The sequence below is a fragment of the Macaca mulatta genome, chromosome 18 (genome assembly GCF_049350105.2).
Source record: "Macaca mulatta isolate MMU2019108-1 chromosome 18, T2T-MMU8v2.0, whole genome shotgun sequence".
Taxonomy (NCBI): domain Eukaryota; kingdom Metazoa; phylum Chordata; class Mammalia; order Primates; family Cercopithecidae; genus Macaca; species Macaca mulatta.
This window is the reverse complement of record NC_133423.1, coordinates 25,653,984-25,678,337: the sequence shown is the minus strand read 5'-3', so window position 1 is coordinate 25,678,337 and position 24,354 is coordinate 25,653,984. Positions and strand designations below refer to the sequence as shown.

General features: G+C 35.4%; 1 protein-coding gene across 42 annotated transcripts in view; it reads right to left on the bottom strand.

Annotated features, from left to right (window-relative positions):
• Positions 1-24,354, bottom strand: part of TCF4 (transcription factor 4) — a 363,540-nt gene that overhangs the window by 87,545 nt on the left and 251,641 nt on the right. For 2 of the 42 annotated variants that reach the window (XM_015122051.3, XM_015122052.3), the window contains exon 1: positions 6,545-6,716. The exons of the other annotated variants lie outside the window; for them this stretch is intronic. In XM_015122051.3, coding sequence (XP_014977537.1) covers positions 6,545-6,613 — 69 coding nt within the window. In that variant the 5' untranslated portion in view covers positions 6,614-6,716. Of the gene's footprint in view, positions 1-6,544; positions 6,717-24,354 lie in introns of those variants that run through there. 42 annotated transcript variants of the gene reach the window in all.

The following is a 24,354-nucleotide window of genomic DNA, read 5'->3' as shown; positions in this document are numbered from 1 at the left end:
CAAAGCCTGCATTTTTTCGGTTGAGCCTGAAATTAGACCATCATCTACATTGCTCCCACCTCTGACTTCTCAGGTGTTCAAACCCACTCTTTAGCCCCCTTTTTTTAGGTGGGGAGAAGAGTTTAAAGTAGTATACTCTCCTAAACAGAATGTTAGAGGCGTAGTGTCTCTTTTTTGCTGGATTAAATACCTCAATGAATATGTGCAGATTTAAGAAATTAGGAAGAATAGGAAGAAAACTAGGTAAACAGGAGCAACACAGCATTTAGAGACAGAAATATCAGAAATGTGACCTATTAAGTTCTAATCAGAATGTGGTACTGTGCCATAAATACATCTGCAAATATAAGGTTTGGAACCAAGTCATGGATCTTCAGCACTGCAAAAAGGAAAGTCTCCCAAAGTTTAAGTGCAGTTCATGTATAATTCTCAAACCACTTTCAAGCTGAAAACCAATAAATTTCACCTTAAGAAGTGTTCTTCAGAAGAAAAAAAAATTGTTTTGCTTAATAAAATGCCATGGTATCTACATACCTAAAACGATATGATAATGTGCCAAATAGTTTATTATAGAATTTGAAATGTTATAAAGACTACAACTATGGACATTTTCTGAAAATTCCAAGTATAACTTTCAGTAGATCACTTCACATTAAAGGAGACAATTTTATACAAGTATCTTTTCCACTTTTGTCACTATTGATCTCTTTTTCATGGTATACAAACAACTGCTTTTTTTTTTTTTTAGGACTATGAGGATTTCCTAAATAGATTATAAATATTTTATGAATATACAGATATCCCTTTTTTTTAGTCATCAATAATGTTTATCATATATAACTTTAGCCTGTGTCATCTTAGAGTTATGTTTGAAGTATTAAGGGCTAATAAAGTGCAATTAAATATATAAAAACTGGAAAAGCCTTAAAACTAAAATTACTATTAAATTATATTGACTGTGAAAAATTAGTTATTTTGTAACTCTGATAATATTGGAGGGGGAAAAAAGGCCCAGTAATCTTTTGTGTCGCCATACTGAAATTCTCACAGGTACAAGGCATGCATTTAGGTGAGCTGTGCACAGCAAATATATGTCTCCACTGTATTATCTTCTTAAGGCAAAAGTAAATCTGAATTCAAACAACTTTTACAATTGCCAGAACCACATCTAAAATCTCTAAATTTTCTGAATGAGAAAACGAGAGATTCATTTAATAGATCCCTGATGGCAGCATGTAGACCATGTATTTGACCTACAATAGTGATTCTAAAGAACTTAGACTGCAGCATTGTTTTCCTTAGTGGCAGAGCAGTAAGAGAAGTTTCAAGTAGGCTTGGAAACACACACATACAAAATTCATCATAATGAAATATGACAGTGTCTAAAGTCCAACTATGATGAAGCCATTAAAAGATAAGTTATAAAGGAAGACATCACTTATTCTCAAACCTCCATCGTGGTACTGTAATTTAGTAGAAACAAAACAACAACAAAAAAAGCCGAATGGGGGATGTAATGTAAACCACATTTATAGTGGAACAGGAAACAAATGATTCTTCAGCACAATTTCCTGTAGATCAGTTGGAAAGGTATTTAAAAGACTGCATCAGCTATTAGATCTTTTTTCCTGACCACTTTTCTCCCCAACCCTCCTTCCCCTATGCCAATGTCCTTCCTCCTAATTCTGCCTGAAACAATGCCATCACCTAGCGACAGAAGGATGCTTATCCATTACCAACACTATATTTAAAATGCTTAGACCTAGCAGAAATTAGGAATTAAATAAAATTAACCAAAGATGTAACTGATCCATATTTTTTTCCCTGAGAAATTAGCCTCACAGAAATGTTCAAACTGGTATCTGTAAATCTCATGCAGGGATTCTGAAAATTTAATCAGAGGCAGGAAGACAAGATGTAGCCACAATGTCAAGATTGTCTGGTGAATTTTTTCAGCTTAAACGTAAAGAACAAAATCAACATAATTTTGTTTTCAAGCAATGAAGCATAAAAGAAAAAAATAAAAATTTCATTGTTTTTTTAAATGAGTAAAGTGCCAACTACATAAAAAAATAAGCTCACAAAAAAGAAGTTTGTCCTACATGCTTTCTCTTTGATATGTTTTATTTTATTGAACCAGTGGGGAATTTTAAAATTCGATTACTTTGTGGCCTAAGCAAATTTTTGCTGTGTAATAGCAAGTAAACAGCAATTTTAAAAAATAAAGCATTTATACTGTCTGCTTTCAATTATAATCATGGTTCTGAAAATAGTAAGTATATGAAATATATTTTTAAAATGTCAAATGTAATTTGCATAGTTGACACACTACTGGAAACTTTAAAACCCAGTGGCTACCTATGTCCTATGTGTGGCTGCTCCAACCAACTATGAGGTTTTGGGGGGGAAAAAATCCATATGTAAAATGTACTGAAAAATGTTATTAGTGGTGCTATTTAAATATTAATATTTTTATGTTAGCACTTCCTGTGATAAATGAGAAAAAGCTAAATTCTTCATACTCCAATTTTTAGCTTTAAAAAATTTAGGTTGCTGACTGATATTGTCACTTATCTATACAAAAACTTTCTTCTAAGAATACATTTCCCAAATGAGAGATTCTGATATTCAAATATTCCTAATTTTTCACCTTAAGTAGGACTCATAACATTATTTTATTCTTTGGCCTTGATATCAGAAATAATTAACATCCAGTTTCATCTCTGAACTTTATGGACTTGAAAAGCTGCATAATATGACCAACAGTCAGAATATAAACATAAAAAGCTCATTACCATTTACTTTCCGAGATTTGATGATTTGACAAATAACTATTTCAAAACAACTACTTTGAAACATGGTTTGAAGCTTGTTAGTATAAAGCAAAAAGAGCAATTACAATAATTACAGGTTTCTCTATACGGTTTAACACATGCACATGCTGGCGAGAGCTGATGATGTGATCTTAAATTACCATTACGAGGAAATTTTGCCACTTTTGTTTTCAATTTTATTTGCCATAATTTTATCTTTGTGGATATGCTATATTATTAGATATGTGAAATTTGACCAAATAATCACTTATTAAAATTCTTATTCAGTGAACATGTAAGAAATTATAAAAATCAAAATTTAGAGCTAGAACTACACTTATTGTAGAGCAGGTAATGCCTAATACTTCTCATAGCCTGAATGAGGACAGACACACTGGCACACTTTGATATAAGCTTGTATTTCCAACACAAAATAAGTTACTGATTTTCTCTGCAAAAAAAAAAAAAATCTGTTCCGTAGTTCAGATGTGGTGCTTTAATTTTTTTTTAAGCTGAGATTGGGATTCATTTGTATTTAAACCTCTAATGCACAGAGGAAAAAAGATCACAAAAATTATTTGGTCAAGTTCATTAAACTCTCACCTGAGGAGAAACTGATTTTTAAAAATACATTCTGGTTTATATCCAAAATTTATTCTTTGATAGCTCTTGGGTTATGATTTTTTGTTAAGTATTTGTTTCAGAGTCCACACTTCTGGACAGGTACCGTTGTTCACAGAAACAAGGAAAAAATTTCTTGTGGGATATAGACATGGAAACACTTCATAACTTAACATAGTAAAAAAAAAAAAATCACGTTTTCTTTTGTTTGTCCTAAAATATTTATATTTCTGCTAGAAAGTTAGAGGACAACTGATTTTACAAACCCTATAGTTGCCAGTTCATAAAAGAAGAAACCATAATTGTTGTAATGTTTAATTATATTCTTCCCACAAGCTAAAATCACTGTGTTTTGGAATGATTTTCCATTTTTCTTCTTTTGTTTATTCACAGGGAAAACCTGCTTCCTCTGGCCTCTCTCAGTTCAGGGAGTTCAAACTGAATTTAAACAAGTAATTGACTTGTCACTGGGAAAAAAGAAGGAATTCAGTGCTGTGTTCTCTTCAGAGGAAAACTTGTGCAACAAATAGCTGACCACACTTAACTCCAACAATTCAGGTTCAAACACACATTGGTTAGACATGCACATACACACAAAAACGCATAGATATTCAACTTCCAAACGATAAGTGAAACTCAAGAAATGTAAAGTCTCTTCGATAGGCATTTTGAACAATTAACGCATGGTATACACAATCTCCACAACATGTCTGGCACCCAATCAAAAGCCGCTCAATGCAGAATTAGAGCCAGCAGAATACACACTGTAGAATAAACAAAAATCTGCTTCCTCAAAGTATGCATGAGGGCATTTTAAAAAATGGTATAGAATTGGCCCCTTCCTTGGGACACACACAACTGGACTTTGCTGTCTGTTTCACGAAGTTAAGATGGACAACTGGTAGCCATCCACAGTTTCAAAAGCTTTCTGCTGGTGTTCCAAATGGCTATTTTTTTTCTAACTATAATGTATGTACAATTTGCCTCTTTCCAGTGTTTGAATCAATAGAGATATACATCACCAGATTTGTTTTTAATAAACGCCTTAAAACAGTTCCTATAAATACATTTCCTGTGACAGAGCGATCTTGATTTTATGAGTACCATCCTCTCAAAAAAAAAAAAAAATCTAACAACCAAAATATTTGGCAACTGAGAGGGCATATTAGTGATATGATGTCATATTCAGCATTTTCTTACGGTGGAGGCAACTGGCAAGCTGTGGGAATGGAACACATATTTTTGAAAATTCCTTTTGGCTAAAAGTGAGTTAAAAGATACAAAACCTAAATTAAAATTTTGTCAGTTCAGATATTTAAGATGTAAAATTAACAATTAACATGTAAAAGTCACATAACTTATAATCCTGAAAGATAAAAACCATGGAAACATATTCTTTTATAATGTAAGTCTTTCATAATGGATAAGGGCTATCTAATCCCTGAATCTGTTTTGTTGCTTCAGAGACACTTTTGCTTACTGACTAAGATGGCATCCTTCACATAATTTTCATTAAAAGTGCTTTAAAATGAAAGGTGCTGAATATGTTATGTATGAGAACATCTAAAAGATAATAGGCAAAAGTCTTAGCTATATATGAGTAACTACCAATTGCAAATCATGTACTTGTTAAAAAAAAAGATGTTACATAATCCCAATATTTATGTTTACAGATTTAAACACTTTGATCAAATCACAGTGAAAACCATTTGTTTTAAAATTATATTTCCCTTACCACACTTATTTTAATTACTCCGTGTTCTTTTTTAAAAAAAGATAAAAATAGGATAGCACTATGAACTTTTGATGATTTACTTGTACTTTTCAAAATAAAAGTAAACGATATTATTTCAAGTTGCCCATTCATAAAACTGGCTTTTTAAATGAAATTATTAATCTTCTGAAACTACACCTTCAAACAGTTGTGTATATGTATGTATTACAGAATATGCTCAGCTAGGAATAACCGTTATCCATGCATCTGTATGTATATACACTCACAGGCATATAGCAGCACATACACATGTTTAATTCGTTTGCGCCAATTGCTACAGCTGAACTGGGCCTTCCTGAAAGCTCTGCTCTGTCGCCTTTGGCCTAACTATCCCTGATTAAGATCAATCCAAATGGAAGTTCAAAGTACACAAAGAGAACAGTTTATAAATGGCTGCTTTTCACTTTTCTCTCATTCTTCTTTTCTACTTTAAAATAATAAATTTTTGCTCCTATATCACCCAACAACTCTTCCCGAGAGCCCCGCATACCGATTTGAAAATATTGAAATCCTTTTCCTTCAGTGGGCCCAGACGAAGGGAAAAAAAATAAATAAATAAACCTCCAGATGGCAAGTATAAACCTTCTGCTGGGGTTATGCACAAAATACCAGACACATTTTTTTCTTAAATAAAGCGTTTCTGTTGGAAGAGGGGGAAAACTGAGGGAAGAAGCCACACAGCACAAATAACTTATGACAATACTGTTATATGCATGAATGAACCCGTTTATTTCTCCTTCCCCATTTTGGCTTTAAATATACATATAAGCTTATATAATCTACTCCTTAATTTGATCTCTCAGTTTTATGTGTTTGCTCTATTTTAACCTTTCAGGTTCTCTCCACTCTATCCACTGCACTCAAGCTTCCAACTTAGTAAGACTTTAGATATCACAAAACCTCAATCCAGGGAGAAACTTACCCCAAATTTCCTCTCAGCCTAACTTGGGCTTTCTCAATTCTGCTTCTCGTATCTGCTGTTCCTTTCTAACAGTCATTTGGAAGGAATAAGAATTTTCCAAAACTCTCTTTAAAAAAAAAAAAAAAATCATACCACCTCTCAACTTTACCTGACTGCAAACTTTCGCTCTAGGATCCACTCTCTAAAGCTCTGAAAGCATCTATTTTTCTACTCTGGGGGAGGAGGGTGGGGGAAAAAGACGATGAAGAAGTAGGCAAGAAGATCTTAGGATTGGCAAATGATAAATATTTCACGGCACCCAGGAAGGTGCGGCAGTCCTGCACAACTTTGCAAACAATGATCACCACCTAGGATGCTCATCCCTGCGACAATAAAACTTGTCAAAAATCCCCCTCGCAGCCCGCATTCGCTTACCGCTTTCCCATTATAGTAGTACATCAAAGAGTTGCCGCCCATGCCCGGGATTGTGTATGCGCAGTACATGGTCTCGGATTCTTTTTTCTCCTCAGTACCACTCTAACAACTTTTATTTCAAACTCGCTGTCCCTTTTTTCACAACAATTCCTTCAGTTGCATTTTCCCATATGGCCGGGCCAAGCGTGGTGAATATGCAAAGCAGGAAGAGACCATTCCTGGCGGGCGGGGGAGGCCGCGGCGCTGCTGTCAGACGCTCAACTTTGCGCAGCGGAGCTGGAAGGCAGCCCGGCCCTGATGGAGCTCGAAATCCTAATGCATACGCGAGATCGATTCAACTTTTCCGAGGGGTTTTTATTAGTTCCTCGAATAATGCCGATTCTTACAAATTTCTGCAGTCTTCACTTTTTTCTTTTTCTTTCTTTTTCTTTTTTTTTTTTCTTTTTTTTTTTTTCCTTTTTTGTTTTGTTTTGTTCTAGGCACCCTTTTCTTCTCTAAAATTTCCACTCAACTGCCTTAGGGTAAAAGTGGAACAGGGTCCATTATTGAGCAGAATACAAATGCAGTTAATTGACTCCCCCTCTCTCTCTCTCCCTCTCTTTCTTTTTTGTTTTAATTTGATTAAAAAGCGAGTGGCAGGAAGGGAATCGTATGATGCACATCTAATAACTCTGCCATCTGTCTCTGCTGCTGGCTAGCTCCCAGCATTGTACGCAGCTGCCTGAGAACTCGACTCGGAGAAAGGGGAGGGAAAGGGGAGGGAAGAGAGAGAGAAAAAAAAAAAAAAAAAAAAAAAAAAAACACCACGTCTCTGACCCCGCTCAAAAGGAGAGAGGGGGCACTGTTTTCTGACTGCTTGGTCAACAACCTACAAAACGGGGTTGCGGAATAAAACAGAGTAGCAGTACGGCCCGCCCCGGGCTCCGCGGGCCCCGGCCTCCCCGGAGCTGGTGGGAAGCGCAGCCGCCCATGAACTTCACCTCGCCCCGCCGCAGACGGCCGCATGGGCCCAGAGATTGCGGAGGGGCTGGGGCGCTGCTCCCCTCACTGGCGCTGGGCGCCCCAAAGGCGCACGTTTTCCACTATGGAGTTGGGTGCTTTCACTGTGGCTTTGGACAATCTACCGCCAACTTCACGCTATTTGTCTGCTGGGCTCAGAAGCAAGTTTATTGGTACCTTCGAACCGACGAATATCTTACAGCTGTCAATTTCCTCAAAGGCACCCCTGAGACCACATTTTCAGAGTTTTGCAGCATCCCTGCAGCCCAATATCTGTATAAATATTTTAACAAACATCTCATGCACATTTTTACTAAACTTCGATTTTGCTAAACTTTAAGAACGTGAAAACCTTCGTTGACCTTTATTGATCACAACTGAACAATAGAATACTTATAAATGGCACGGTTTCTAACAAGCAAGTTGATATATTTATTTATTGTCTTTTAAAAATATTATACCAATCAACAAAAAGTGGGGGGGGAGGTACAAAAAAGGAAAGAAAGAAAGGGAGGGATGGGGAGAGAAGATGGGCTGACTTGAGCTTGCCAAATTCAGAGCATCACAGGAAAGGAGGGCCTCTGGGAATTGATCCCAAATGAAACTAAATCATTTGCATATGCCGAAGCAAATGCCACCCGGGCATACATCTATTCTCAAGAATCAACTTTAATAATTCAAAGCACCTATTTCCTTACAACTCAATATGGTAACAAAACACATACAGTATTAATAAACAAGGAGGAATAGTGGTGTTGGTTCTGAGGAGCAAACCCCGGGCTAATAGTGGAAAGTTTCCCCACTCTCTAAAATAAACACACACACACCGCACATCCACACACACGTATCGAAGGCGCAGAGGTTTGTCTAACTCACTTGCTCTGCATTTATTCGGAAGGTCCCCAGAGGTTTGTGTAAACAGTACTTGAATTATAATCACACATTTCATTCAAATTTCATGCTTTGAGGATTTTTTCCTCATTAGAATAGTTAGTTGTCAATCTGACAGGATCACATTTGTAACCTTTAAACCACCCTCGGTGCTTAATACACAAGGACAGGGTACCCACCTACCAGAGGACAGTATGTAAAAACCACCACTTAGAAAAGAGGCTGGAATTTAAAGAGATAAGTTGGGGGGTTTCCTGGTTATTGTTTCTTTGTTGTTTCTTCCCTTATTTAGAAGGCTTTTCTAGATCCTAACTTTCCATGGGCAGACTGCTAGAAAGATCTCTAAACTCTTTTGATAAATAATCATTCTGCTTCATCTACGTTAAATACCTTTTCTTACCTATTTTGCAAACATATAAATGCCTTTCTATTAATTATGTAAATATAAACAAAATTGTCATGGCTTAATGAACTACAATTCCTATTTTTAAAATTGAAGCTCTCATTTCTTTTAATATATTGTTAACATGTGCATAAATAAATATTTTTAATCTGATGAGGTGAAATCGATTTTTAAACCCTGACAATTCAGCACATGAGACTGAAAAAATTAAAATGAGACTAGAACATTAAGCTTCTGGGCTTCATTGCCTAATGGAAACAAGTCTAAGATTTCAAAAGCAAAAATTTACAATGATTAATAAAGATATACAGCTTTGAAAGGTGATCTATGAATTATAGCCAGTGAGACACTGAACGTATTATCATCCAGTGATGTTTGGTTTTGGTTTGCTGACCTTGGAGTACATTTCAATCGCAGAACTCAAGTCAGTGGCTTGTCAACAGAGACATTTCTGCGATCTCAGCCTTTGAAGTTTTCTTTGTGACAGAAATATCATCCATGATAAATTTTTAGTGTGATGCGTGGGGAGTTAGAACAGAAGTATAAGAACAACTGAAGCTATATGCATAAATTCACGTGTTTCAGAATAATTTTAAAGAAGTCTTAATCTTAAGCAGACAATTTTTACAGGACCCTAAACTGGTCTACTGCTTGTTTCACAGACACAGTTTTCACATTAGTGTATAACTGGACAAGTTACCCAACCAACAGTAGGTAACTTGAGTTACCTACTTGGTACCACCCCTGCCCCCCCCACACCCGGCCTTGTTATCACTGAAATGATGAGGAATGATGGTTAGCCACACTACACAGGAAGCCACCATCCCTCTCTGGTGCTTAGACAAAGCACTATCGAGGACACTGGGGGTAGTCAATGAACCCAGTTGTTTTTTCTGCCACTTCTGGGGAAAAAAATTCTTACCAGCAAAACTGTCTAGAAGTGTTGACCACTTAAATGAAACCCACATGATTCTTATTTTCTTCTAGAATCTAAAGTTTACAGTTCTTTTGTAATTTTCCAAAAAGTCTTTGACAGATGTATTTGAAGTGAAGCAGAATTGACAACACACATCTACAGTTGTGTTATTATAAGAAACTGGGAAATATTTGACCTAAAATCCCCAATGCATTGGTATAGTATTACCTACAAGGTAGATGTTCAATAAAAACTTGCTGAATGAATGAATAAGTGCATTAAAGAACAAGTAAATATTCGGAATCTACATCACTTGAATGAAGAGCTATATTCAACCATTTCGTGAACAATTATTTAGTGATTCCCAACTTTGGGTTAAGCTCCATTTGGGGACATGCACAGGGTTCAGAGACATGTCAATTTTCTTCCTGCCCTTGAATTTGACCTCATGGCTGAAGCGAGAAAATATGACTAAAGAATAATGTTTTAATTGTGAAATAGGGGCAATTGCACATACATTAAACAATTAGATAACAAACTATTACAGGGTAAAGAGCTGAACTATCCACCTGACCACAGAGCTCATTAGAGTAGATTCTACCTTTATTTCTGAATAATGACTACATTACATGGTTACTGCAAAGTCCAAATAAACCTAATAAACACCTACACACACACAAACTGCCCTGCATATTGCAGTATAAGGCAGGGAACTCAACAAATAGAAGCTGAATAAATGAATGAATGAATAATGATCACATGGAAAGAATTCCCATTTTTCTCCCCCCAAATATAACTTGGTAGAACGTGAACAATTCCATGTTTCTGTTTAAGTCACTGAACACCAAAAGTTGGTTTTTTTGTTGTTGTTGTTTTGTTGTCTTTTTTTTTTTTTCAGCATAACACCTGCTTATTTCTACAATGCTGATCTTTTTTGCCTAGCATGGCTACATTAGCTAAAGATCACACCCTAAGGAAAATAGTGATATTCATTAATATACAATGATTACATAACATAATGTGAACAAGCCAGCCTATAAATTAAATAACCACTTCAGGTAAACATCTACCCATCAAAAATATATTTGCTAATAAAACAACACTTAATACATCCACAGTACAGTGATACACAATTTAAAGAACATATAATAATTGCCTTCACTTATTTAATCTCCATAACTAGTACTCTGTGACAAGTATTATCATTCCCACTTTAAAGACAAAGAATTAAGGCTCAAAGATCCTTAGATGACATTTTATAGATCAAAAGCTACCAAGACATTGGAATCAGTGTGTGAGTAAAGTTATTAAATCAGAGTGCTTAAACTTGAGGGTCAGACACATCTTGATGAGTAACCTTGTTAGTCCCCAGCAGTGTGACCCTGGCCAAGCTATCTCACAGGTTTGAGTGTTAGTTCCTTCATCTAGTTAATAACACAGCTTCTTTTGAGGCTTAAATGAGAAGACACCTAGTTCACAGTATCAGCAGCATGTTATAAAGACGAGTGCATTTCCTTGTGTCTCCTCTGCTGTTTCCTCTATGCAAGAGTGCCTTAAAGAGCAGCAGCAAAACAAAACAAAACAAAACGAAACAACAAACAAACAAACAAACAAAAAAAAACTCCACCTAAAATAGACTTAGGTAACAGAAGTCTGCTAAAATGGATAAAAGAATTATAAAAATACAGCACCATGCTAAACTCTTCCCAATGGAGCAAAGATATTCAATCACAAATCTTTTTGGAGCACCCAACACGACTGGCCTGAGAATTATGTATGTACTCAAAAATATAATTTCTGCTGATGTGTTAGTATTCAAATCTATGTTCTCATCTTTAAACTTACAGGAATAGTAAATGTTGCCAAGCCAAGGAATAGGAGGTTACCCTTGTCCATTGAAAAAAGGAGTATAGTTTATTTAGAAGCTAAACTAATTGGTATTTTTTGCTCTCCAGTAGGAGTCACTATTAACAAAAAATTTAATTCAGAAGCTAAATTAAGGCTGATGTTTAGTTAGTAGATGCATATATATGGAATGTTATAAAAATTATAATAAATGGTGATAGCTTAGACCCAACAAAGGATTAATGTTTCATATTCAACTTAAACTGCAATGACAAAAATCCCTAATAGGCATGAGTACAACTTCATAAAAGATCTAATTTAACAGGAGGACACACGCACACACACACACACACACACACACAAATTTATTCTGATGACCATAACTTGAGACAGCCTTGCAATAATGAACACCAACAAACCTCTTACATGTATATTCCCATATTTCTTTGTATTGAAATCTTAAGACTATGAAATAACTGTTTTCTTATTAAGCAATTAAGATTTTTACTTTTTCAATTGGGATCCTAACTATTTTAAACTTTTTTCCAACATACACACACATCTGGAGAAAATATTTATCAGATAAACATACTTATTGGAAAAGTAGTAAATGTACTTATCTGAAGTAAATCCATATTACACGAAGAAGTCAGATAAAGCACAAATCATCTCAATCTTTTTAGTGGCATGAACTTATTTTCTTGGCATCATTTAGATATTAGCAGGTAAAATAGTTTTAACTATTTATATGGTTCAAATACGGAAACATTTAGTTTGGAAGATGCTTTTATCACAGAAAAGTATCAAAATATCAGCATAAACTGTGAAATCTAATTTTATTTGTGTCTTTATTAGTGGCTTCCTACGTTATCTTGAATTGGTTATTTTTATACGGCCTGGGTTCATATGTAGACATTCAAATGGTTTATCACATGATCAAATATTTATTTTCTGAGTGACTAGTCAGATAGCTTGCAGTCATATTGATTATAAAGTAATTCACATTGATTACTAAGGTAAGCAATGGGTTATTTTTTAACTAGATTTTTGATCCGTAAGTAAATATCTGACTTCTACCTTTCTGTGGCACTATTTCCCTTTAGAAGAAAGAAGAGACTTCTCATTTTGCTTTATGTGGCATTATAAAAACTCACACAGACATATATGGTTTGGAGACATAGCAGCATGCAAAACAGATGCAAAAACCAGGTTCTCAAATTTCAGTATACAGTGAAATCTGATCAGATTCATTTCCCCACTTTTCCACATATTTTCACATGTCTGAGGTAAAGAATTCAATGAGTATGCCATTATCTGTATGAACATAACATCTTCTATGAAATTCAACAAACCAGAGATATAAAACAGCATTACCCTGCAAACAAGGTAAAATGTAGCTAATAGCATTATGTGATATGGCAAAGTGTAATACCAAAGTAGCAAGACCAGAATATATAGATTTTTAGGTTTAATTACACTGGAACCTACACACTTGACTCAAAGTGAAATTCACCTCTTCCTCAATTTTTTGCAAAGTAACTGCAAAAGTCATAAATTTACTACTAAATCTCTCAAATATTAAATGAAATTAGCCAAAGATAGTGTAACTGACACATCTGAAGACTAGATGTGATTTTTATTTAAGGAGAAAAGACTTCATTATGCCTCTTATTTTTCCCCAGGCCGTCAATCTCTTTCCCTTGGGATAAGTGGAATGTTCTTTAAAAAAAAAAAAACAAAAACAAAAAAACCCTTACACTAACCCAGTGTAATCCATAGCCAGTCTCCAAGTTTGATACAAAAACAAACCATTTCTATTTTGGTACAATGAGGAAGCATCACACTGGACAATGTAAAAACAGAGATGGAGGAAGTTGACTCAGATTGCTGCACTTCCTAGATGAAGTCAGTTAGCGAGCTTACCACAATCACCTGAGTCAAATGAAATTCGAGGACAATTGTTTTTTTCCGTCAAATTGGTACACGTGTAAAGGAATTCCCAAAAAGTTAGAGGGGAAATCCTAGTTATGTTTATTTGTCTGGATGAAGGATGATAGTTGAGAAACTTTTAACAAAAAATGGATTGATGAAGCTGGCTGGAATCTCAGCACAGGATGTTCTCAATTTTAAAAAATTTGTGAATAAATATCAGGCTTCCCAATGCATTGCCCGGTAATCAGAGTGGAAATGTGGTATCACAATGAAAATGATTTTCACTCTAAACGAACTAATCATCTAGGGTTTATTAACCCTCTTTGGGGGTGAAGATTCTAGCAATTTCCTGAGGTTTCTAACTGTTGATCACCTTTGTTGTTTGACATGATGGAGCAATAGAACAACTTGCTAGGCACAGAACAAACAATTGTCAAATACTTTAATGGCCATCTCTGACAAACGGAATGAAAAGAGTAGGTATAAAGGAAAAACGAAACATAAATTTTAAAGATGCAAGTGAATGACCATACAGTGAGAGCATCCAACGTACATCCACCATTGAAGTGCCTTTTCAAGTTCATGTTTAGCAGATCTAAGTTCCCTCAAGGACAAACGATAGCCTATAGCTTAAGCAGGTCAATGGTCCATTCCTAATCTAAATGTGGTGTTCTTTAACTCAAAATAAACTTAAATTTTAACTACTGAGTTTTCAAAATAAGCACTCTCGTCATTCTGTTAATCAAAAGCATTTACCTACCCCACACATAAACACAGACAAGACCAGGAAGGAACAGGTGAGACAAGTTTTGCATCATCTTCTATTAAAAGACAAGCGCTTAGAGTAAATCCCACGAGTAATCTAAAATAAATTGTTTTAAAGAGATAACATGCAATTTTAAAAAACTCTGGGTTTTCATTAAATACAGTGAAAGAAATTCACAAGCTTTTATTGAGCATAAACAGTACTAAAATAAGAATGATTTGGGAAAAAATGATACTGATAAATTTTGGCTTTCAACATTAACAAAGCTGAATCAGGTATGGGTAATGAGTGTGAAAAAGTAATGTGGCAGTATTGGTCTTATTTCCTTCATTTATGGTTGGGCCAAAAATTGACATAAAAGTCATCAACTAGCTTTACTGACAGCAGTGCCAAAGGCCAAATTATGGTGCTTACCAACCAAAGACATGAAAATTGTCTCTATTTGTTTGACAGGGGTATTTGTTTTCAACAATATCAGCACTTTGACCTCTTCAGGCGTGACTATCAAACGCATTCTGATCATAAAACAACTTCAGCATTTCTAAATATTAGTCAAAATGACAAACAGGACAACTCTCACCTTTCCCTCCTGTTGAAGATATCCTTTACTGCCGAGTGGGGCGTGTTCTCTAACATCTGTTCAGGAACTGAATGCCATGTTCTTTATGGGGTCTGGACCTCTACCTACTTAGTGCCATCATATAGTAACTGTGTTGCGTGTAAGGAAATGGTACAGAACATATGATAAAGACAAGAGTTCCTCAAGATATACCCATTTTGTATATGGGCTGTGACCTTCAAACTTGCCAGCAATGTTGAATTTTTTTTTTTTTTTTTTTTTTTTTTTTTGAGATGGAGTCTTACTCTGTTGCCAAACTGGAGTGCAGTGGTGCAATCTTGGCTCACTGCAACCTCTGCCTCCTGGGTTCAAGCAATTCTCCTGCCTCAGCCTCCTGAGTAACTGAGACTACAGGTGTGTGCCACCATGCCCAGCTAATTTTTGTATTTTTAGTAGAGATGGGGTTTCGCTATGTTGGCCAGGATGGTCTCGATCTCTTGACCTTGTGATCTGCCCACCTCGGCCTCCCAAAGTGCTGGGATTATAGGCATGAGCGGTGCACCGCGCCTGACCTGTTGGATATCTTTAATCAACTGCTCATATGTTCCGCAATATACATATGTATACTTTATTAAAAATCTAAATGTATTGTGTCCATTACATTTTCTTTTTTTTTTTTTTTCTTTTTTCTCTTTTTTTTTTCTTGAGACCAAGTCTTGCTCTGTCACCAGGCTGCAGTGCAGTGGTATGATCTTGGCTCACTGCAACCTCCATCTTCTGGGTTCAAGCAATTCTCTTGCCTCAGCCTCCTGAGTAGCTGGGATTACTGGCATGTGCCATCACACCTGGCTAATTTTTGTATTTTATATTCACATGTTGGCCAGGATGGTCTCGAACTCCAGATCTCATGATCCACCCGCCTCGGCCTCCCAAAGTGCTAGAATTATAGGCGTGAGCAACCATGCCCGGCCGTCCATTACATTTTCTCTGAGTTAAATATTTCTGGATTGAGTCATTATTAGTAGTACAATTATTAAACAAACGATTATACATTTTATGACAATTATTAAACATGAGAAAGTTTTAAACATTAAACTATCTTTCTTTAAAGACTTACAATAGAGCTAAAGTTTCTGGTTTTCCAATATAGCATGTGGGGATAAGAACCAATCCCACCTCTCCTCTTGACCTCACCAGATAAGCAGTATAATGTGGAGGCCAGAAATCAAGATGTTGGTTTAAGTTTCAGCTTCATTTCTAACTAGCTCTTTAAACCTGAGTAAGCTCTAGCTTTGTCTAAATCTGTTTCTTTATAAACCAATAATTTTCAAATAACTGTGTTAAATTGTGATCATATAAACTTTGTTCCAAACCCTAAATTCTGTGTTTATGTTTTTATCATAATGTAGTATCTCTGGCAAATCAATCTCTGAAAAACGTAAAAACAATCAAAAGTTGTTTCTCTAGTTGACCAAGTAAAAGCTCCCACACAGTCCCTGTGATTTTCAGGGAAGAGACAGACAGAAGCTGCTAGACAGAAGCTCAGTGGAGTATCTGTGGCCACTGTCTTAATCATGCCAGATCTGCAGCTCTCTGTCACCCAGAATCACGTTCTGTAGTCGCTTCCAGATAAGGACTATATTCTAGAATATAAGATTCTCCAGCAAAGTTCAGTGTCTTGTTAAATAAACGTGTCATCTACCTTGCTGCTCCCAAATATCTTAAGTTCCTAAACAAAGATGATAATATAGCTTTCTTTGCCCTGTGCTCCAACAATACAATCTGCACACAATAGGAGCCCAATCACATTTTGCTCATGGAGTGAATGAGGAACGAAAAGAGATTTATTTCCTTCCTTTCCACAACAACAGAAATCATCATGTCCACAGAGAAAAGAGTTTGTCAGAAAAACACATGATAGCCAGCTGTAACTTCCATTTGAAAATAAGTCTTCATGAAATGAGAAAATGAGCATATTACTAGACAACAATTTTCAATAGAGTTATATCTACTTTACACTGATAAAACGTGCACATAATTATGAGGAGCTGTTCCCCTAGTTTCCAAATGTTCTAAATATTATTTTTGATTTCATGAGCCTGGTCTGTACTTTACCTAGATTATAATCTGCTGAAGATCGGGGTGAACCAAATTTTATTTGCTATCCTGGCAGAGAGTGTATTCAAAAACATAAAATTCACAGAAGAAGGGGGCGTGAGGGATCTAATTTACCTTCCTTTCTCTTGTATAGTGTGGCTACTCTCTCAATATAATAACTAATAATGCCAACAACATGCTAAAGGCATAAAGATGGACACATCTATTGTCACTTTTGAGAGGTAATACTGTCATGCCACTTATTATATGTGTGCAGACTTTCGTTTGTTTCACGTGTTCTTTAATTTTTTTTGGCAAGTCACCTTTACTTATTTAATCTATATTCTACTTTGAACATTCAATTATAAATATTTTCTTAGAGGGACACCATATTCTATGGTTAAATATTATTTCCTAATGACGTGGAAGAAAACAAAGGGAAGAAACAGGTGCTTTCCATGTCATTTCCACATATTTAACTTTTTATTTGTTGTCCTTTCCAACACATTCCATTTATCTAGATTTGAGGCACTACAGAAAAAAAAACAACTTTAAAAAATTATTTTGTTGCACTGTTAACAGAAATATATGTTCATAACAAAGGACCTCAACAACAATTACAGTAAGCCAGGTGGCTGATTCCATCTTTATATCATACATTACACTGTTACCATGGACTACATGATTACATAATTTAGGATGTACTTGCTATCACTGTATTTTTAAGAGTCATATAAGCTCTGTGTTTATTAGTCTGCAAGGAGAACCAGTGATACCAGACCCTTATAAAGCATTACAAAATGAACTCTGATTTGTACAACTACTTGTGGCCGTACACACTTTGGTGCAAATCTTCCCAATGGCAGAAACATTGGCCATTGCTGTCCACCTTCCAGGAGGCCTGGCACTTAGTAGGTGTGCTATAAATATTTGTGAATTTTTCAACCTCATACTTGAACTTTAAGCTGACTCAGTGCCAAGTGAGTACACCTACAACTTCTGACTGACGTCAGGGTTTCTTTCCCTTTGAGGAGACAGAGACTCCATTTGACAATATGGGAGGAATTACACTCTGTATCACCAGTTACTTCTGTGATGTATATATTTGATGAATAGAATTTTGTTGACTAGAATTCTAAGAGAAAGGCACTAAAGTTTTATAAAGGCCAATTTGAAATAAACTTAAGATCTAAATACGCAGAAGCCCATATCTTTTATGAAACAAGCCAAATAGGTCAAGTCTACCAAAAATTTACTAAATATGTAAGAACAACTAAATAAAACCTTTCAACATTCTTAACAAAGAAATATTCCGTCTGAAAGCATATACTAAAATAAGTTATCATTCTGGATGTTTTAACCTTTTTTTAAAGTTTCCTAACTCACTGATATCAAAGAGACACCTGGTAGCAATGCTATAGGTAAGTATTTGTCTGGGTTTCCTTCATAATTCCTAATTTTCAGATACTTGGAAGGAAATTGCCAGAATCTTAAATGTGCTATACAGAGTTGTCTGTAAAGATGCAAGTATCATTTCTCATTCTCCTTATATTCTTTTCTTTCTATAAAATTTCAAAACTGCTCAGTCATTTTGAATCATACAGTGCATAAAAATAGACTTTTAATACTTGAGATATTTTATCTCTATTGTCTATGGCATTTTCTCCCACCAGAACAAAACAAAACAAAAACACAGAAAAACAAATAACCCCTCAACTCACCTTTGCATTCCCCAATATACCTTAACTTCTTTGAATAAAATGCAGGTGCTTCATTTCAAATGGGGTCCAATGACTGACATTTAAAGCTAACATCTTAATAAGTGGCTATGATGCTTAACATGTTGGCATTCACAGCACTTCCACTTGCCCCATGTAAATAAAATTGGTCCATACCACCCTATTGTATATTACATCTAATCTGGATTCTGTAATCTCATTGCGATTACCCCTTTTGTTGTTTTCAGGGCTGCAAGTTCACAGTGAAGTTGAAAGACAAGCCGACATTTATTTTATAGTGAATATTGTTTTTGCTTTCTGTTGTTGAGTTTGAAGCACAGCTGTGCAAAGTAGTTTCAATGAACCAAGGGATGGTCCCAGAACAACCAGCTAAGAACTTTGCCCTGAGTTCACAAACTGTGGGCTACATGATAATTATATAAACTCCTCCAGAACTACGACCCCTTTCATGAATTTTTAGCTGGATCTGTGTCAAGTAGTATTGATTTATATTGATCTCAAGGGTATTTTTTTTCTCCGATTTTTACCCAATTTACACAGCAAGGAACAAGGACTCAGCCTAATTTCATTTTCTATGCAGTAACTAGTATGTTATTTGCATTCCATAAATGAAATGGAATGTAGGGACAGGGACTAAACGGCTAATTCAAATACAACCATAATATTAAGAGCATTATCTTCTTATAAAAGAAACGCAGTTTTATTTAGTAAAAGCATTATTCTTAATAGTAAAAACATAAAACATCCTAAGCCATACTCTACATGTCTTAAAATACCCTGAAATAACTTTTATAAAGAACATATAAGTCTTGTATTTATTAAGTGTTCACAGTAACTGCACTCTTCAGGTATAGTCCAATAAATTATAGGAGAAAAAATTCTGCCATAGTTTCTAATCAAAATCTCCAATTGCATGATTCCAAGATAAAAATGAACCTTAATTTAAAGCATTAAAAACTCTGAGCTAAGAACCCCCAGCTCAGAAAAGACATTCCTTTCAAAAAAAAAAAACCAGCATAACCTCTTACCTACTTAAAATTAATTCTAAATAGAAGTCAGTGCCTTCACCTTTCTAGAAATGAGAGTATATGCTTCAAAATAATAATTTGAAAATAAAATAAGTGATACCAGTAATTTGGGTTGTCAAGTTGAATTAATAAATTATTACTGGGCCAACCTGGAACCAAAATTATCAATCATTCAAAATAATTCATAGTCTGTTCTAGGAAACATCTTAATCTTTGCTTACAGAAAAGTCGCTACTCAGTAACACCTTTCTTCAGTAACTAAGAAGCTCAGAGGCACTCAGTTTCCACTGTCAAAGATACCCATTTAAATGGCTTAATATCCAAACATATCCTGACAAGTTATTCAGATCGTACTTTTCAACTGTGAGAGCAAACGGAAAGTTTGGCAAATTGGTACTGCGTTTTAAATTTAATCATGAAATCAATTCCTGGGAATTGCAAATAATGTCTTAGAAGTCAGTTGAGGACCAGATTTGGCCACTGAATACTCTGTGACGCTCTTGCTGAAAGACAAGAACAGAACACACACATTCAAGCAGAAAGTGTGCCGGCCACAGTCATGGGACTCACACCCAGGGAAACCTGTCCTTAATTTATCCCGTCGTGTGTAGATTTGGCAAGGATCTCCAGATATCATTTACATACCATATGCCCTGAATTACCTAGGCACAATGGTTGTAGATAAATATGTTTCGGGTCTGACTGTTTGCTTCCTTTTATAAGTTTTGCAGCTTTCATTTCATTTTTCACATTGCTAAATAATTTAATGTAATAGTGCGTGTTGTAAAAGAATGTTTTGCTAAATCAATAAATAGTTCATTGTGCCCTGTGGTAAGAAAATAAATGCTCCTGAGGTAGGTGACCAGGAGATATTATTTCTCCTATGAAAGAATCAAAGAGGGGAAATCAGCTGTTTATGCTTTCAACTCATTTTAACCTTTGTCTTTTTACTAGGCATATGAATGCAGGCATTCAAAAATAAAGAAGACAGAAATCATACATTATGACTTCTGTGAAACATACAGAACTGGTCAGCAAGTCTTCATGTCTAAAAAAGACCCCTGAAAATCTATTCTTGGTCATTCCTGTATTTGTTCTTCTTACAGTTTACAGACATTATAATTAGTCTATGCCTTAGTTTCCCTCTCTTCCCAACAATGGTATTAATAAAAAATGTAGTCACATTTGTGTAGATTTTCAAATGACACTTAGATTAATAAAAATGTATACTTAAACTAAAAAGATCAAAAGCCTAAAAAAAGGCTTGGAGCAGAACTACATACATATTTTTTGTTGTGTACTATAAATTTGACTGTATAAACTTCCAATTAAAAATGACATTCACACCATCATTTTTGATAGAATTTTGCACAGTAGGAATACTCATTAATGCAGGGTAATACAGTGTGATAAGCAGCTTAGACATCAAAATAGTAAAAAGGAAAAAAAAAGCCAATTGGTCTACTTTTTACATGAGTAAGATAAAACTTAAAATATTAAATCCCCGAAGAAATTTAAGAAAACATATTGGCATTTTAAAATTATGTCAAATCAAGAGCATCTATTCTCTTGTCAGTTTCAACTTCAGAGATCTCAGTTCTAATAAAAAAATCACATTTCCATCCTATGTTTGATCATGATACATTAAATGCACTTCAATATTCAAAATGAAATTAAATACAATTTAAATATTTTTACCTATCCTACAATTACCCTCCTAAATAGAGTATATGTTTGTGTATACACTTTTTTTTACTACTTATATGAAGTATCTGAAATATTTCAATTTTCTTCAGCATTGGTAAAAGAAAGGCAAAAGCCCATCAGCTACAAAGCATGTGCACATGGGTCATTTTATGATCTTTAACTAGAAAATACAAAATGATCATATAATTATCTGTTGTATGTTAAAATAAATGGCAAATGAGGTGTGTCCATATACTAGAAGAGAAATAAATAAAAGGCAATCAAGTAATTTCGGAATATTATCAAACAATTTTGCTTTCTTTAGGGGGCAAGAAAAAGAAAGCTACCATTTGAAGGCCAGCAATGAAAGGGTTAACAGACATATGCTGTATAATTAGGAGATGCATTAATGATTATGAATAGTAAATGATTTGGTGCAAAGAAAAAAATTTTAGTCAAAGGGACATGTACCTATCTTACATGTTTATTAGTAACTGTATATAACTGGAAAATTCTGCTATTAAGAATCTTGCATTATTGGTGTAAATACTTCCAAGGGTACATCAAATTGTAATCTTTCATACGACATCCATCAAACCAGGCTGGAGATTTTGACAAACATTAAACACAGTAAGGAGGCAATTATGTATGCATGATTTAATCTGCAACTAATTAATATGCAAATTTATTCATATGTTAGTTACTAAATTAAAAATGCAAAGAAGCCCTTATGGTGATTCTCGAAATTTTGCACAAACAGAACATTTAAAATGTAAGAAAAATGAAGTTTTTTAGAAAACTATAACACACTTTTAGTGTCTCCAGAACCTGTTGCATTAAGAAGACTCAAAAATATGTGTTTAAATACTAGATAATAATTTAAAAGGTGTGCTAATTTTATGTGAGAATGTGGGAACAGAAAGGTTAATCAGAATTCTCTCGAACTCTTAGGAGATACACTCTAATTACCAGACAAATGGTATTCTATTTCTAAGCTTCCTTCCCTGCTTTTGGGCTGTCAGAAGTTGGTCATCTTACTGATATCTTACATAAATGGTTAGGAGTTTTGAGGGGAATAAATAGTATTTGAAAGCAACCAGATATAATGAAAATTTAGGGTAACTCTGAGACCATTTGGTGTTCACTAAACATACAATTCGCTCAAGATGGCAACTCGCTCTTTTCGCCTTTGGGGAACAGCTCTTTGCAAACACAGAAATGGTAGGAAAATCTTGAGAGAGGCTAGAAATTCTACCAAACTCTCTTCCAAATGAATCTTCAAAGAAAATAATGTGGCTAACCAAAAAGCAACAACCTCCCAAAAAAGCAGAAGGTAATTTTATCTGAATTCAATCTGGCTATTTTAGTCCTACATTTTCCAGACAGTCCAAAATTGATTTGAATCTTTTATGTGAGATGAGGGGTGTGGAGTGGTGATAATTTAAAAATATCTTTGGGTGTCTATATACAAGGGAGTATCCATTCAAGTGCACTATATATTATTCTTTGGTATTATTGCCTTATGCAAGAACCTGATTCCTGTGTGACTGCCTAGTGATCAGCAGTGAGATTCTGTATGGATCACCTCTCATCTGATTACCTTTTTCATCCAATGTCCAATGGCCATGTACATATGCACAAAGCTCCTGGAGCTGGCTCTTGGAACAGCTGTACTGGCCTCATGAAATCAACACAAGTCAACTGTATGAGGAAGGACAATAACAGCGTCTACGGCTCTTCCTAGGGCACTGAACTCTCACCCATGTTAAAAAAAAAAAATCACCATCGGTCTCGCTGCTGCCAAGTGACACACAAAAAGGAAGTTAACCATTGGCTGTGACTTGCATTCACAGTCTGACTCTGATTTCCCTGCTTCCCTTAGCCCATTCTGATGCCAAGCGGACTACAGCTTGCCCATTTCATTTCGACCACGGCAGCCAAAAAAAGCACTGCCCCACCGTGCGACGACAAGCAGTCTGTTTTGATATTAGTACCTCAGTATGTGATATAAGAGAGTCAGATGTCCTCAAACTACGTGCCCTCCCCCGAGGGACTCTGTCCTGGCCCTCCTTGGCCAGAGAGATGGAAAGTGTGCCACAAATCCTTAGCTTTGAAAGCACAGAGGACGGACAGGCACTATCCTCAGGCTCAGACAGAAATGGCCATGAGTGCCTCTTCTTCCGGGGAGAGGATTCAGGCCCTCCAATTCCACACTCGAGTCTAACTGGAAATACTAACTCAGATTCTATTCACTCCCTGCCAGCATACAGAGCACAAACTGAATTACATAAGAAAGAGAGTCATTTTCTTATATAATTAAATTGTAGTAAATGCTAGTTAAGAAAACATCAGGTTTCCTTCTTTTACTTTCATGAAAGACAGGGGAATATATGGGGTTCCCGAAAATTGATTTTTTCATTGATTCTTAGGGAGGAAGATGAGAGTGAAGTATTCTCCTCCACAAAACAAATTCTGATTTATTAGCTAAATGTACGGAATCTGACTCTAACCTAGTTTAACCTCTGAATGTGCCTTGTAATGTTCTAGTTCTCTCCAGCACTAATAGATCATGCTTTTTATAATTCCAACGAGGCATCGTCAGGCGAGGACTGCAGCTGCTGGGCATTTCAAAAGTCTGAGAGTACCCCAGGCATCTTTAATTTTTACAGGTGACTCAATTTTTGTTGTGACCAGAACTGAACATAAAGCTTTTAAAAGCTTAAATGTACACATTTATGCATTCATTACACAGTGTTAAATCTAATTTGTTCTTTTTACTGTCACAGGAAGCACATGTTTAAAGCAATCTGTTTCCTCATGTGAATGCTTTCCTGTCTGTTTAAAAAAAATTGCGACACACTTTACCCTGAGTAACCAAGAGGTGATCATAAATATCCCTAAATAGCATTAAACAGATATGAAAGACATTAACACTTTCAGAATGCCAAA